This window comes from Sorex fumeus, unplaced genomic scaffold, assembly GCF_029834395.1.
Source record: "Sorex fumeus unplaced genomic scaffold, SorFum_2.1 ptg000036l, whole genome shotgun sequence".
Taxonomy (NCBI): domain Eukaryota; kingdom Metazoa; phylum Chordata; class Mammalia; order Eulipotyphla; family Soricidae; genus Sorex; species Sorex fumeus.
This window is the reverse complement of record NW_026606093.1, coordinates 18,412,817-18,428,301: the sequence shown is the minus strand read 5'-3', so window position 1 is coordinate 18,428,301 and position 15,485 is coordinate 18,412,817. Positions and strand designations below refer to the sequence as shown.

Below are 15,485 nucleotides of genomic sequence, written 5' to 3'. Positions count from 1 at the left end.
ACACCTTGAACATATCATTTTTACACATGAGCACACAAATCAATTATAGCTATCATTATGGCATATGGAATAATTTTTTTAAAAGCCTTTTGGAGACAGGGTATGAATCAGTGGCAGAGCACCTGCCTTACAATTATGAGTGAGGGAGTAAGTCTGATCTCTAGTATCATAAAATGAAATTCATTTACACTTGGAGACCAATATTTTTTGAGTATTGATTAGGCAAACATAAAATAAGATATGTAACATGGAGCTTCATCCGCCAAATATTGAACACTTTTTAATAATCCAAGCCTCCTTAGTTGGTGGTAACTCTGAACCTTACTATGCAAAGTGACAGATCTATGTAACAGCTTTATATCAAATGTCTATAAATTTTAGGTCAAGACTTTATTCTACTCAACACAAAATCAATGCTCCTTCCAAGAAAAATCCTGTGCCTTTCAGGATGCCTCATAACACAGGTACTAACGAAGGTATAAAATTATACCATATATCAGGTGTGACCTACAATCTCTCTTAAATCTTTATCTCCAACATAGCTGGATCTAAAGGTAATACGACTTAGTGAATTAAGTCACACAGAGAAAGACACATCATTTCATTCACAGGTTTCACTCCAAGATCTCACTTAGAGTGAAGACAAGTAAAATAAGCTTTTAGACTTCAAGACCAAATTAGAGGATACCCAAAGGGGTGGGAAAGTTACTAAAAGAAGTCCATTCTATGGTGAAAATAAACTGAACTTTTATGGTGCCAGAGCAATATTATCATGGGTAGAGCACTTGCCTACACATGGCCAACCCAGGAGAAATCCCAGCACTGTAGATGGTCACCGAAGCCCACCAGAAGTGATCCCTGAGTGCAGATCCAGGAGTAAGCCCTGAGCAATGCTGGGTGTAGCCCCAGAGAAAACAAACTAAAACAGCTAACTTTCCTGTAGTGAATTTAATACAGTATAAATAGACTCTTATTTCTAACAATATATTCCTGAAATTTATGAATAATTACAATACTTTGGACAAAGTTGCAGGCTATCGAATGTAGCCTGCCCACAGGGCAGAGTCTGGCAAACTCCCCGTGGCATACCAAATATGCCAAATACCAGTAACAATGATGGGTCTCATTCTCCTAAATAGCCTTGAATATAATCTCAGGGCTAGGATGAAAGAGACGTTACTGGGGCCTGCTCGAGGCAATCGACGAATAACAGGATGATGAAATGAAATGAAATTACAATGCAATTAAATTTTAAAAATTAAAACAATTATCATATAAATCATGGGCCAGGGAGCGACTTCAAGTGTAGAGCATATCCCTAACCTGTTCCAGTCAAACTCTACATGGCACTCCCACATACACCACCACTGGGTGAAGCCCAGTTCACCCTCTGAGCACTAAACCGCAAAAATCAACCATCAAACATCACTGGGAACAGTGCTGTGTCACACCAACCATCACTGAGTGGGAGCCCTGTTCAAGTACATGAATAAAAACAAAGTATCTAAAGCCCCTCCTCTGGCACCATTCCCGTGAGGAAATCAAAGGAACTGTGTTGAGAGTCTGCTCCATGACTGGAGCCCCTCTATGACTTCCCCATCAAGAATATATGAATCCTACACTAATTCAGCTGTAAAAGAATTTCACAGAACCATAGAATCTCATAGTCCTAATGCACCAGATAGTAGGACATATATAAACAGTCCCTGAAAAAATCTAAAAGCTTAATAGGAAAGATACTTTAGAAAGTAAAAAATTAGGCCAGAGAGATAGTACAGCAAGACAGACACTTGCCTTGCATGTGGCCAACCCATCTTCAATCCCCAGCACCTCTCTGGTCCCCTGAGTTCTGCCAGGAATTATCCCTAAGCACAGAGCCAGGAGTATGTTCTGAGCACAACCATGTATGACCCCAAAACAAAAGCAGGCAAAAATTATAATAGAATATCATTAAGTAAGCCTTTAGAATGAAAATTCCAGTGAAATTGGATTTTGTTTGCTCGGCACTACAATATTCCCTAAATCTTTGGAGCAGTGCCTGCCACCAGCATTCAATAAATATTTACTGAATTAATAGAATGTATGGCACTGAGACTGTAATCCAATAAGGGTCATAGCATTTCCCCAGAGGTACTAATAGCTACCATGTAGCAAGCATTTCTGAGGGCTGAGCACTGTGAGAAACCTTTCAGCAGTGGTCTCCAGTCATTGTTACATCTATTCTTATATTCAATAGTGCAAACCTTCTTATTCCCATTTGGAGGGGTGAATAAACTAATGTTCGATAAATTAAAGATCACATTTTCAGTAAGTAGCAAACCATATTTATTCCTCTTAAAGGCCCTTGAGCTCTAGATCATTCCACAGACAGCAGCCCAGTCATTTTTTTTTTGTTAATTTCAAAGCAGAATAAATTTCAAAACAGAAGGAATGTGTATATAGCTATGAGAAGCAGATCTGAGAGAAAATAAGTTTTCCCAGTAAGTTTAGAAATTCTTCACAGTAACTTACACGCTCTCTGATCAGACATGGGCACTTCAGAGAAAATAACAGTAACATAATAGTGCAAATCTGAATATGAAGTGCCCTACACTGTTGAGCTGACTGAGCCCAATATCGACAGCTTTATATTCGGGAGAACTAACTCCATAACGTGTGATTTTTACGGAAGGGACATCAGTTGCAAGCAAGAGCGACCTTCAAGTTCACCTCTTCATCAATTTTTTCTCCCTTTTAAGTTCACCCATCTTATCTCACTTTCAAAGACACTGGTAAAAGTCCAACAATTTCCTAAATAAATTTCATAAAGCAATTTATCAGTTCTCCTAAACTTCCATCTATATTGCTTCTACTGTCTCATGAAATTAATAAACTCATTTAGGACATCAGAATTGCCTAACTACATTCCTAATAAGACAAAAACAATGCCAGAGAGTTTCAATCTACATAAGCCCTGAGTAAACTTTTTAATTATGTCATTAAGTGGAAATTGTGCCTTAACTATGTACAAGGCATTGAACTATATAGATGAGTAAAAAAATCTATATTGGGAGTAATAAAATAAAAAAAAAGAAAAGACCATCTCAAAGAATGATGCGTGTGCTGAGAAAAATGAAGATAATGAACTAGAAAGTTATTGGGGAAAGGACTGCTTCTTCAAACCCTCCAAGTTGAGATCTCAATAAAGAGGAGGAAACATAGGAGAAAGGACACATAGAAAGAGTACAAACTAGATGAGCAGGAAAATAAGAAAAGCACCAAAGTGAAAGGAACTTGGTGAAAGAAGGCCACTATGGCTGTATTCCAGTAAATTTGGTGGGGTAAAATAGAATAAGTATGGATGGGCAAAGAGAAGTCAGGACAATGATCCCTGGATAATTAGAAACATATTTCAAAGAGGGAAATCAAGCAACAAGATTATATGAACTCATTTTTTTCCTTTGAAATTTCTACTCTGGTGTCATCCAAATGTCATTCATATTAGTGACTGATTGTATTACCCGGCCCTCACTTTACCTGGGCTGTGATATGGAGCATAAAGCCAATTAATAAACAGAATTCATCTGCATGCTGGAATACACCAAAATATTAGAAAGCACCTTTTAGTGGCCAGGCATTTGGACTTCCAGTAAAGCGTTTTTAAATCATAAACACAACCTCTTTGTCATTCCCTTAAGAGATGAAGGTGAAAACTACAGTTTAGGGCCCAGGTTCCCAAATCTCACCACTCTGCAAGATCAGGGAAGAAACACATACACCTTCCTAACATGGAGGTAAGCACTGAACTGAAACTCCAAGTCAGTCAGAGACAGTCAAGATTCCAGACCACCTTGTTGGTCTGATGTGACGCCAAATGGCAGCTTGAAGGGTGATGCAGAAGCAATGCCTTAAGACAAGTGTTGTTAGACAACTAATACCAGAAAAACACTATTTCACCGTCCAAAATACCAAAAAAAGCAGCCCACATGAAGTTATATTTGTGGTAATAGCATGCCAGAAATCTGGGCTAATCTGACTCTGCTATTCATAAATTCTTCCTCATGTTAAAGCACATGTGTTTGGTAAAGAAAAATGAATCCAAGTCAATTTTAGACATGGTTACTTAGAGACCATCTGGAGTCCCTGGAAGGATAAAAGCCCACAGCCCCGTGCCCTCAAGCGTCCACTACACTGACAGCAGCTGCTAACCTGGAGTGTAGTGTCCCCATGCACCAGGGACGGCCCCGCCCCCACTCTACCAGGTGCCAGCCCCGCTTCCCACCCGGGAAAGGAATTCGGTTTCTTGGTAAACCTAGTGGAGAGCCCGCTACGCTGGGGCTTGCACCTGAACTGCACACAAGGTTGGGAGGCTGGGTCCTTCGCTTCCCACTTGTTTTAGAAGGTCACACCTGAATGTCTTGGCCAACAAGAGATCCCCAAAGGAGATCTTTCCCAGAGAATCTCCGCCTAGAAATCGTGTATTCCGACCGAGTCTAACTCGAGGAGACCCACCAGAAGCCTTATGTAACGTTTTTTTAGATGTTGGCACCCCGTGGTGCCGCTCCTGGGGCCGCTAACCCAGATGCGGTTCATCTCCCCGTGACAGCGGCTTCCTGGGTCAGGATCTCCGGGTTGAAAGGCCTCTGTCCTCGCCTGGCCGGCCGGATCCTGCTTATCTCATGCTCCAGAGGAGCCGGGCCTGGCTTTCCGGAGCCCCCTCTCCGCGGACCCGCACAGCCGCTGGCATCTCACCTTGCCCGTCCCCGCCGCCTTCTCGCCACCCCCTCCCGGGCTGAGCCAGACCCTCCTCCCGCGCATCCTCGGAGGCCGGCCGGGCTCGGCGGGGCACAGGGCCGACACATCCCCGACCCCGGCTGCGGGGGGACTGGCAGGGGACCCCGCCGAGCGCACCTGTGTCCCGGGCGCCGTCGGCCCCGGCACCCGGGGTCGGGGCGTCTGGGGACCAGGTGAGGGATGCGCCCGAGCGGCGGGCGGGCGGGCGAGGCCGCGGGCACCTACCTGCCCACCGTCTGGTTGGCCAGCTGGCGCATGCGGTGGAACTGCTTCTTCATGGTGACGGCGGCGGAGCGGGGCCGGTGTGCAGAGCCCGGCGCGCCCTAGCCCCGCGCGCGCAGCCCAGCGCGCATCCCGCCCGCAGCCCAGCCGGGCGCCGCGCTGGCCCCCGCGGGTGCCGGCCGGGCCTCCCGCGCCTGTGCGCCGGGGCATCCTGGGACTTGTAGTTCCTCCCCGCTGCCCACCTGGGCTCCGCGGGCCTGCAGGGCAGGGGGGAGGCGAGGCTCGCGGGGAGCCGCTTCCCTTCCTTATGAATAAACAGGTACAGGGCCGCAAACTGACCCCTGCAACATCCCGTCTCTGCGTGAATGTGAGACGCTGCGATTCGAAAGGCACGAGAGGTTGTGTGCTACATGTCTTGATTCATACACTATAAGGCCACCTGATCAATGCGGAGGTGCAGGATTAAGCTTGGGGCCCAGATGTTGATGGAAATTGGGGGGGAAAGTGGTTAAATGCACCCTAGGTGTTTGATCCTTAATTGGAACCAAACCGAATAAAAGTCTCCAGAAGTCTCCAAAAGTCAGCACAGAAGATACTCAGGATAGATTAGCTCCAGAACCAGTTGACCTGGGCAGCTTTCCGCTGCGAGCAAGATGCTAGGGTCAGCGCTGTCTCCTTGCGTCCAGCACAGCGACCAAAGATCCTACGCTGATTTGGGTCTGGAGCCGCCGACGCGGCAGCGCCCGTCAGCGTCACCTGTTGGGATTTTCTTCCAACTCTACGCGTAGGGAAGAAAGCAGGTTGTTCAGGGGACAGAGAGACAGGTAAGAAGCGTGCTGCTGACCTTGGGTTCCATCTTGGCATCACATGGTGGCCCCACACCTCACCGCTCCCCACAGGTCTCTCTCTGCTGGGTGTGACCCTGAACTCAGGGTGGTGCTGTAACCCCAACACTGCAGGACCCTGAGCACTCACAGCTTGTGGGCCCTTGCATTGAACCAAGGGCTCGAGGCCCCCGTCAACCCCCGCCACACACACCTCCACCCAAGAAATATTAGGCGGTTCAGATGAAATTTTATTATCAAGAGCAATAATATCAAGTGGTAAGGGTTAGGGTCCAAATGGTATGAGTTACAATAAATGACCAGAGGAAAATTGCATAACTTAGCTTCTATTATTTCGTTTGTAATAAAAAAAGATACTGCTCATAGTCAGCAAAGATGAAGCACTATTTATTAAAGTCCCAAAACTGAAAAACCATGTATATTTTATGAACATTTGCTTACTACAAAGTATTAATATAGTTAATATAGAGAGGGCCGGAGCGATAGCACAGCGGTAGGGCGTTTGCCTTGCACGCAGCCAACATGGCCAACCTGAGTTCGATTCCTCCGCCCCTCTCGGAAAGCCCGACAACCTACCCAGAGTATCTTGCCCACGGGCAGAGCCTGGCAAGCTACCCCTGGCATATTCAATATGCCAAACAAGGTAACAACAAGTCTCACGAAGGAGACGTTACTGGGCCTGCTCAAGCAAATTGATGAACAACGGGAGGACTGTGATCGTGAATAATATAGAGAACATATTATTATTCCCAAAAGACTAATTCCATAACTGAAAGAACTTTCTTTTTTTTTTTTTTTGCTTTTTTTTTTTTTTTGCTTTTTGGGTCACATGCAGTGATGCTCAGGGGTTACTCCTGGCTTTGCACTCAGGAATCACTCTTGGCAGTGTTTTGAAAGAATATATTTTGTACATGTCCATTAGAGTTGCAAGGTCTCCTAAATATGGTTCTCAATATATTTCTGTCCATCTGAGGCATGGTTTGGCTAAATAAATACAAAATCTTTAATTAATTGTGAACTTCACTGTATCACTGTATCACTGTATCACTGTCATCCCTTTGTTCATCGATTTACTTAAGCGGGTGCCAGTAATGTCTCCATTCGTCGCAGCCCTGAGTTTTTTTGTTGTTGTTGTTCATATTTTTCCTCTTTTTTTATTAGTGAAACACCATGAGGTACAGTTATAGACTTACAAATTTTGCGCTTGGGTTTCAGTTATACAATGAACAAGTACCCATCCCTCCACCAGTGCCCATCATCCACCACCACACTGTCTTTCCCAACGCTGCCGTATTGGAGGCTCTTTCAGGGTCAGGGGAATGAGACCCGTTAGTGTTACTGTTTGGGGCATATTAAATACACCACGGGTAGCCAACTAGGCTCTGCCGTGAATTGTGAACTCGGCCTCTTCTTATTAGGTCAGCAATTCTGCCCAATTTGTAAGTGAAGGCATTATTTGCTTTTAACCAGTCATATTAAGCCCACAATGTCAGTTTAATTTTTATCTTAACTGAGGTTATTTTCATGTGGGGAATTTTTCAAATCCATAACACAGAATGATTTTTATCTATAAATAACAGTGAGACATTAAGACCACTATGTTTCTTCTGGTAATATTCTTCTGGTAACTTCTAGAACTGGACTGCCCAATATAGTAAACCTAACTTCAGGTGGCTATTAAAATTTAAAAGAATGGAACTCAAATATAATTAAAGCTGTGACTTTATTTTAATGTAAATTTTTAATAGTTTTATGTATCTAGAAGGCACAGATATGAAACATTCCTATTATCTCAGAAATTTCTGTTAGATAACTAATCTTCTAAGAAAATAGTGTAAGTTGTCCAGTGGGAAAATCCCAGATCATGCCAGACATCTCAAGATGCTTCATGCATAAAAAGGCAATCTCTGCTTCTCAATAAAAGAAAGGCTATCCTGCTGGAATGAGTTACAGTAATATTTTTCAGAATATCAGAATCAACATCAGAATCAATAATCAACTGATATTTTATTTTCATATTTTCTCTGAGTTTTGTTTCCTTTTATGAAGTATCCAGCACCTTTTGTTTTTTCCTTCCCAATGGAAAGATTGGGGGAGGGGAGGAGGGAAATGAATGATAAAGGGCATAATGTTTGCCTTTTATTCTTCTCAACCAGGCTTCAGAATCATATAATTTAACAGAACTCCTAGGGCCAGAGAGATAATAGAGTAGGTAAAGCAATTGCCTTGCATACAGCTGACCTGGCTGGATTCCTGGTTCTACATATGGTCTCATAAGCCCTTCCAGGAGTGACCCCTAAATGCGGAGCCAAGAGTAAACCCAAGCATAGCCAGCTGCGAACCTGAAACAAACAAACCAAAAAACAAACTAGAGCTCTTTAATTTTTCCCTTTTTATTTTTCCCTTCTTTTTTGTTACAATAACCAGAAGCTGTACATTTGATTGTCATGTTTGCACATATGCTCAAAGGGGGTTATATTCTTTAGTTATGATGATCTCAGGTACTTGGTTACAGTACTTTAGAGATTGTATTCAGGTATTCAGGACTCTGTGCCAGGCTATTCTCACTTGGGTGCCCCAGAGAGGGGGCAGGCAAAAGCCCTCCCCGCCCCAAGGAACTCAGCCCCAGCCGCGGACCTCCATTACCCAATCACCGCCACACTCCAGGCTGCTTTCTGGACCTCCTGGTCGCTTCTCAGCTGAGCAACACATCGTAAGACACTTCCCACCCATTTTCCATAATTATCACACCGGCAGCCGAAGACCTCCAGGACCAGCCACCACCATGCTGAGACCACTCTCCGCACACATGAAGGTACTGGCAGAGGGACAAAGCCACGCGGGTTCCCGGGCCGAGACCTCCAAGCCTACTCGAATTGGAGTCGATCATCTTCCACCCAGATCCTCCAAATTCCAGTAGGCGGGGGTCACACCCACCACCTGGCCCCCTGGCGCCGTGTAATCCCATCAGCGGCCAAGACTCAGAGAGTATAAAATCCAGATCCCGGAACCGCGCAGCCGCATTTGCGGCCGCGCGACGTCTTATCAGAACTTTTCTTTATGACATCTTATTATCTCATTCCTACTTTGGACAAACTTGCAGGCTATCGAATGTAGCCTGCCCACAGGGCAGAGTCTGGCAAACTCCCCGTGGCGTACCAAATATGCCAAATACCAGTAACAATGATGGGTCTCATTCTCCTAAAGAGCCTTGAATATAATCTCAGGGCTAGGATGAAGGAGACGTTACTGGGGCCTGCTCGAGGCAATCGACGATTAACAGGATGATGAAATGAAATGAAATGCTTGATGGAGTTCAGACAGTGGGCAACAAATTATAGAGAGAAATATATATATATATATATATATATATATATATATATATATATCTTCTTTGTAGAATGGTGAGATCCTGGTAGTGAATTCGTAATACAGCTCACAGAGGATCCTGATGTATTGAGTTTGAATGCCCTGATTGGCTAGGGCTTCAATAACCACTTCTGTCTCAACAGAATCAAAGGTCTTCTTTAAATCAATGAACATTAGACAGAGCGGCAACTTGAACTCTTGAGAAACTTCAATGAGCTTGGTTATCGTGTGGATATGGTCGATGGTGCTGAATCCTTTGCGGAATCCGACTTGCTCGCATGGTTGTACTTCATTTAGTGTTCTGCCAATCCTATTCAGGATGACTCAAGTGAACAGCTTGTAGATGACAGAAAATAGGCAGATTGGGCGATAGTTGCCAATGTCGTGGATGTCTCCCTTCTTGTACAGTAGTACAGTCCTGCTGGTTTTCCATTGGGACGGAAGCTTGCATTCAGAAAGGTAGTGTGTGAAGAGCCGAGTCAGCATATTGATGAGTACTGAAGATAGGTCATTCAGGTGTTCAGGTCTGACCTTGTCTGGGCCGGGTGCTGTTCATTTCTTTACCAACGAAATGACGTGTCGGATTTCAGAAGGGAGAACTTTGGGAATAACATATCCATCTTGTGGAATTTGATATGTCGGCAAGTGGACATGGCTATCGAAGAGATCTGAGTAGGAGTCATGGATAATCTTCTCCATTGCCCTTCTGAAAGATGTGACAGATCCATCAGGACATCAGAGGGCTTTCTTCTTGGTCTTGTAGTTGGCGAAGGACAGACGGGCATTACGAATGCTTTTCCCGGCTTCTGCCACATCTACCAGCGCTTCTGCTCTACTCTCTTTGAGGTCTTCCTTTATCATATCTCTGCACTGCTTTCCAAGCTCGGATGTTCCCTTGCGGTTGCCTGAGGCATGCGCCAAACCACATTGGCGAATAAGCTCAAGAGTTTTCGAAGACAGGCTTTTTTTGTGGCTATCTCTCTCTTGGCATTTCTCGCACAATCATGGAGGTGCTGAACCAGTCAATCATATTCCTCGTCAATGTTGTCAACAATGGCATCTTCCCATGTTGCCGCAACAGTGCCAAAGAGCTCCCAGTTGGTGGTCGTTCTGGGAGATCTCTTTTTAAACTTTGCAGCCCTTTCTTCCTGCTCTGTGAAGTAGAATTTTGCACGAAGGAGATGGTGGTGGTCCGATCCTGTTTGGAATTTTGGGACAACAGCGACATCGGACAGGCAAAACCGTCCATTGAATATGATGTGGTCTATTTTGTTGTGGAACCATCCACCAGGAGACTCCCATGTCCAACGTTTAGATTTGGCCTTCTGGAATTGTGAGTTACCATGGATGGTCTTGGTCGACATGATGAATTCAGATAGTCTCTTACCCCATTCGTTCCATTCTAGGCCATGGGTCCCGATGTGGAGTTCTTCAGCTGATCTTCTCGGTCCTATCTTGGCATTAAAATCACTGACAATGATCTTGTAGAAGGTGTGGTCTTCTTTATAGAACTTCTCCAGTTCCATGTAGATCTTCTCAATTTCTCCTTCATCATAATTGGATATTGGTGTATAGACAAACGAAAATAGAAACTGCCAATAGTGATCCACATCTATTCAAGTGTAATTGTCCAATTCGGGTTGTTAGGCATTTGAATGAATCAATGCTCATGGCCAAGTTCATGTTGACAAGGACACGGGCGCCTCCGATGCCACTTTTGTTGCATGTTCCCAGGAACAGTTCTTCTTCAGTGTCAAAAACGGTATGATGTGATTGATGCCTTCTCGTCTCGGTCAGACCAATGATGTCGTACTTGATCTTTCATGCTTGTACCATCAGGTCCTCAATGGATGCATCTGATGCTAGCATACGTGCATTGAAAGTACAGACAATCATTTTTGTCTTTCTTCATTTTGGCAGCCTAGTTCGGCCTTGAGATTTTATCAGCCTCACCTTCCTAATCCTTCTCAACGCTGCCATATTTATGATGCCTTCAGGGCAAGGGGAATGAGACCCATTGTAATTACTGGTTTTGGCATATTGAATACACAACTGATAGCTTACCAGGATTTACCGTGTGGGCAAAATACTCTCAGTAGCTTGCCAGGCTCTCCAAGAGGAACAGAGGCTTTTGGGATGGCCTCTAATCGCCCTTGTAGGTGTTCCCATGGTTCAAACCATATTTGAACCGGGTCAAAAATGTGTGGCAATTCTGGAAGATGGGTATTTTGTGTCTTATAATGTGCGGCCACCCAGTCTGGAAAGCGTCCTGAAGCGTGGCGGCCACTCTTCAAAGAAGTGATCATCAACGTCAAGAGAGGGATTTGGCAGCGTGATACCATTTCACCGAAACTCTTCAGTGCCACTCTCGAGAACATCATGCAACGACTGGAATGGGAAGGAATAGGAGTGAAGATAGATAGTCGGCAACTACACCACCTCCACTTTGCTGATGACATCGTTTTAATAACACAAAACATTAGCCAAGCAGGACAAATGCTGGCCGACTTCGACTGTAAGTCTGGAAAGTTCGGACTACAGCTGAATCTCATAAAGACAATGTTTATGAGAAACGGACCCGTTTATGATGTTCCATTCACTGTCAATGGAACAAATATCTCTGAATGCAGCAGTTATGTGTACCTAGGCCAAGAACTCAACATGATGAATGACCTGGCACCTGAGGACAGGCAGGCGTTATGAATACTTTTCCTGGCTTCTGCCATATCAGCCAGCACTGCTTCTCTTCTCTTTAAGGTCTTCCTTAATGTTCTGAATTAAAAAAAAGTAATGTGGAGTTCATGTCCAGTTCAATCAGATTAATCAATGGCTGAATAAATAGCAGTAATCCTACATTTAAAAAAAGAAGAATATGGGGCTGGAGCGATAGTACAGCTGGTAAGGTGTTTGCCTTGCACGCAGCTGACCCAGGTTAGATTCCCAGTATCCCATATAGTTATCTCAGCATCGCTAGGGGTAATTCCTGAGTGCGAAGCCAGGAGTGATCCCTGTGGATCACCAGGTGTGACCCAAAAAGAAAAACAAAAAACAAACAAACAAACAAACAAAAAAGAGAGATAGTACAGAGGCAGGACACTTGTCTTGCATATGGCTGATTCAAGTTTTATACCCAGCACTTCATATGGTTTCTCAAGCTCTGCCCACTCAGTACTTCTGACTCTAGGCTCAGGGATCATTTAGTAAGCCCTGAGCACCACTGGGTGTGTCCCCCTCACCCAAAATAGATTTTGGGCTTTGGAGTTGGCCTATTGCATTAATTTTAACAGCAATGTTTTTAAAATGCACTACCCTGCTTAGTGTAGACATTTTTAAAAAAAATAACCTTATAGACAGTGAATTTCTGAAAATGATTCTGAAGATGGGAAGGGGGAGAAGACAATAGTACAGTGGGTGGGGTGCTTGCTTCACACATGGCTGACCTGGCTCTGTCCCTGGCCCTCCACATGGTTCCTGAGCCCACTAGAAGTAACCGATTGCAGTGCCAGGAGTAAGTCCTGAGACCACCAATTATGACCCAAAGATCTGAAAATAAAAAAGAAGAGAGTGGGAAGGGAGAAGAAAAGCTCATGATCCACGTGTGAATTTAATTACTGCTTGTAAATTCCTGGAATATAATCCTTTTCAATAATTCTGTGTCCTAGGAAAGAATTATATTTTGTGTATTTATTGATGTCATCATCAACTGTATGATTTTCTCTGAATGAAGTATGTGCACAAATGTGATTAATGCCACTTCTGAGACATTATATTTTCTGATCCTGCACCTTATTTCTATATTTTACTAGAAGACTAGGAGTGAAGCAGTTAGAAGTTACTGTGGAGTTGAGTTAGGGTCATCACCTGGAGAGAAAAATATCCCTTTGTTGCAAATCATAGGCTTGGATATTGCATATTACTACATACAGCATATCTGAAGATAAGTACTACAATGGGTGTTTCTGAGAAAGTGGCCTGCACTGTAATGATTCCCATTGACAAAACAGGTTGGGTAAAGACAGGTTGAAGATATATTTCATATCTTTTTGGAAGATCCAAGAACACTTGTTAGTCAGTGGACCACTTTCAGAGTAAAAGCTAGGCTCAGAGACTCCATGCCTACTAAAGTGGAAGAGCAACACATTGGTCTGTGTGGACTGTAAATTATACATACAACAATTCTGTGATGTTCCAGAGTTCCCTTCACTAAGCCACATGAAGTGATTTGTTTGTCACAATTGTGCCTTGACTATGCCATGAATATCTATAAAAAGTAGCAGAATTAGTTGATGTGAACACTGTAGAAAGCAAAGATGATATAGAAATGGCCAAGAAGTGGAATAAAAAGGCAACATAGATTGAAATTTAGTTTCTTCCTTTAGAAGAATGTATTTAAAAATTAAAATGAAATACATTTATAAAAGGAGAGATTGGGGAGAATTAAAGGATGGCTTATATGGAGAGAAGAAGAAAAATTATGACTGATTTATGGGAGGATTATATATACTTTGTTCTTATTGACCAGTTATTAGGCTGTAAGATTGCTTTAACTAATAAAATATGTTTTTTAACTGGCATAAACAATGTATTAGAATTATTTGTCTGATAAAAGTTTCCTTGGAATTTGATATTCCACTTAGAATTCCCAGAATTAAAGAGATTTTTATCAATTTCATGTGTCCAAACACTTGCCCTCTCCAACTGGAAATCACTTAGAGGAATTTGGTTATTCAAATTCATATTAAATTAAGCTAGGAATTCAACTACACTAATCATATTTCAAATATCCACAAAATGCATGTGGTTACTGGCTACCATACTTGACAGTATCAAATAGAACTGTAGCTCTGTAGCACTGTTCTCCCATTGTTCATCGATTTGTTCGAGCAGGCACCAGTCTCCATTGTGACTTGTTGTTACTGTTGTTGGGATATCGAATACATCACAGGTAGCTTGCCAGGCTTTGCAATGTGGATGCGATATTCTCAGTAGCTTGCCAGGCTCTCTGAGAGGGGCAGAGGAATTGAACCCGGGTCAGCCCAGGTCGGCCCCGTGCAAGGCAAATGCCCTACCTGCTGTGCTATCGTTCCAACTCCTTATTAATATAAGTTTTGGTAATTCTATCTGCCTTTGTATTGTGACAAATAATATGAAGTAAATTTGTTCCTTCAAGGTAGCAGATGGGGTGATGGGTAGGAAACTAGGTGCATTGTGGAGGGAAGGTCACACTGGTGGTAGTATTGGTGTTGGGACATTTGATGTCTGAAACAACTGTATTATGAACAACTTGGTAAATCTCGGTATTATAATGAAATCTTTAATAAAAAAAACACTAAGTTATGGAAGATCACAAGACCACAATTAAGGCTAGACACTGTAATGTAAATCACATGACTAACTGCTACTAACTGCTAATCACTTTATTTAATTCATAAAAGAATTTTGAAATAAAGCTTCTATTACTCCATCAGATAAATTAAATCTCACAGGGTTTAAATAAATACTGATCAAGTGTCCCAGATGGGACTCAAACTGAGATTTTTTTGTTTGTGCTTCTATATAGACTATATTCAAAATTTGTGCTTCTATATAGTCTATTGTTTCCATGAAACAAGGAAATTTGACCAAGAACTCAGAGAAATGGTTTTCAGTGAAAAGTTATGCAGGAAGAAAGGGAAATATATTTTTAAACTCTAATTTGTATTTTTGGTGAGAACTGAAAGTACATTTCTTTAATATGACAGAAGCCAGTTGCTACTAAAAGAGTCATGTTCAATAAGAGTTCTTGGACAAGAAATATATGACTCCCAGACTAAGAAGATCAATGGAGGTAGAAAATAGCATATTTGACATTGCCTAAAGTGAAGTTGGTAAATTATAAGATGACCAGAAAGAATGCTATAAAAATAAGAGGAAATAAAGTAGGCAGTTCAATAAAATAAAAAAGGAAAACATATGATATCTGAAATTAAAAAAGGAATAAATTTGTCAGAGTAGTTGATGAAGAAAAATTAGCATAAAATTCTAGGAAAACGTTTTTTAAAGGTAAAGGAAGCTTAATTCAAAATTAGTACAATTGGGGGTGGGGGTTGGGTCGCTCCCAGCTATTCTTAGGCTTAATCTTGGCTCTGTGTTCAGGAATCACTTCTGATGAACTGGTGGGGGTTGGAGGCAGCATATGAGGTGCCCAGGATCAAACTTGGGTCAGCTGAATGCATGCAATACCCTACCCAATGTATTATCACTCTGGGTCTGGAATATAAACTATTTACAAAGTAT

General features: G+C 42.8%; 1 protein-coding gene across 5 annotated transcripts in view; it reads right to left on the bottom strand.

The window, feature by feature from the left end:
* ARHGAP44 (Rho GTPase activating protein 44) overlaps nucleotides 1–5,160 on the bottom strand; it is a 227,317-nt gene extending 222,157 nt beyond the window's left edge. For all 5 annotated transcript variants that reach the window (XM_056117918.1, XM_056117919.1, XM_056117922.1 and 2 more), the window contains exon 1: nucleotides 4,999–5,160. In XM_056117918.1, coding sequence (XP_055973893.1) covers nucleotides 4,999–5,051 — 53 coding nt within the window. In that variant the 5' untranslated portion in view covers nucleotides 5,052–5,160. The remainder of the gene's footprint in view (nucleotides 1–4,998) is intronic.
* Between the last annotated feature and the right edge of the window lie 10,325 nt (nucleotides 5,161–15,485).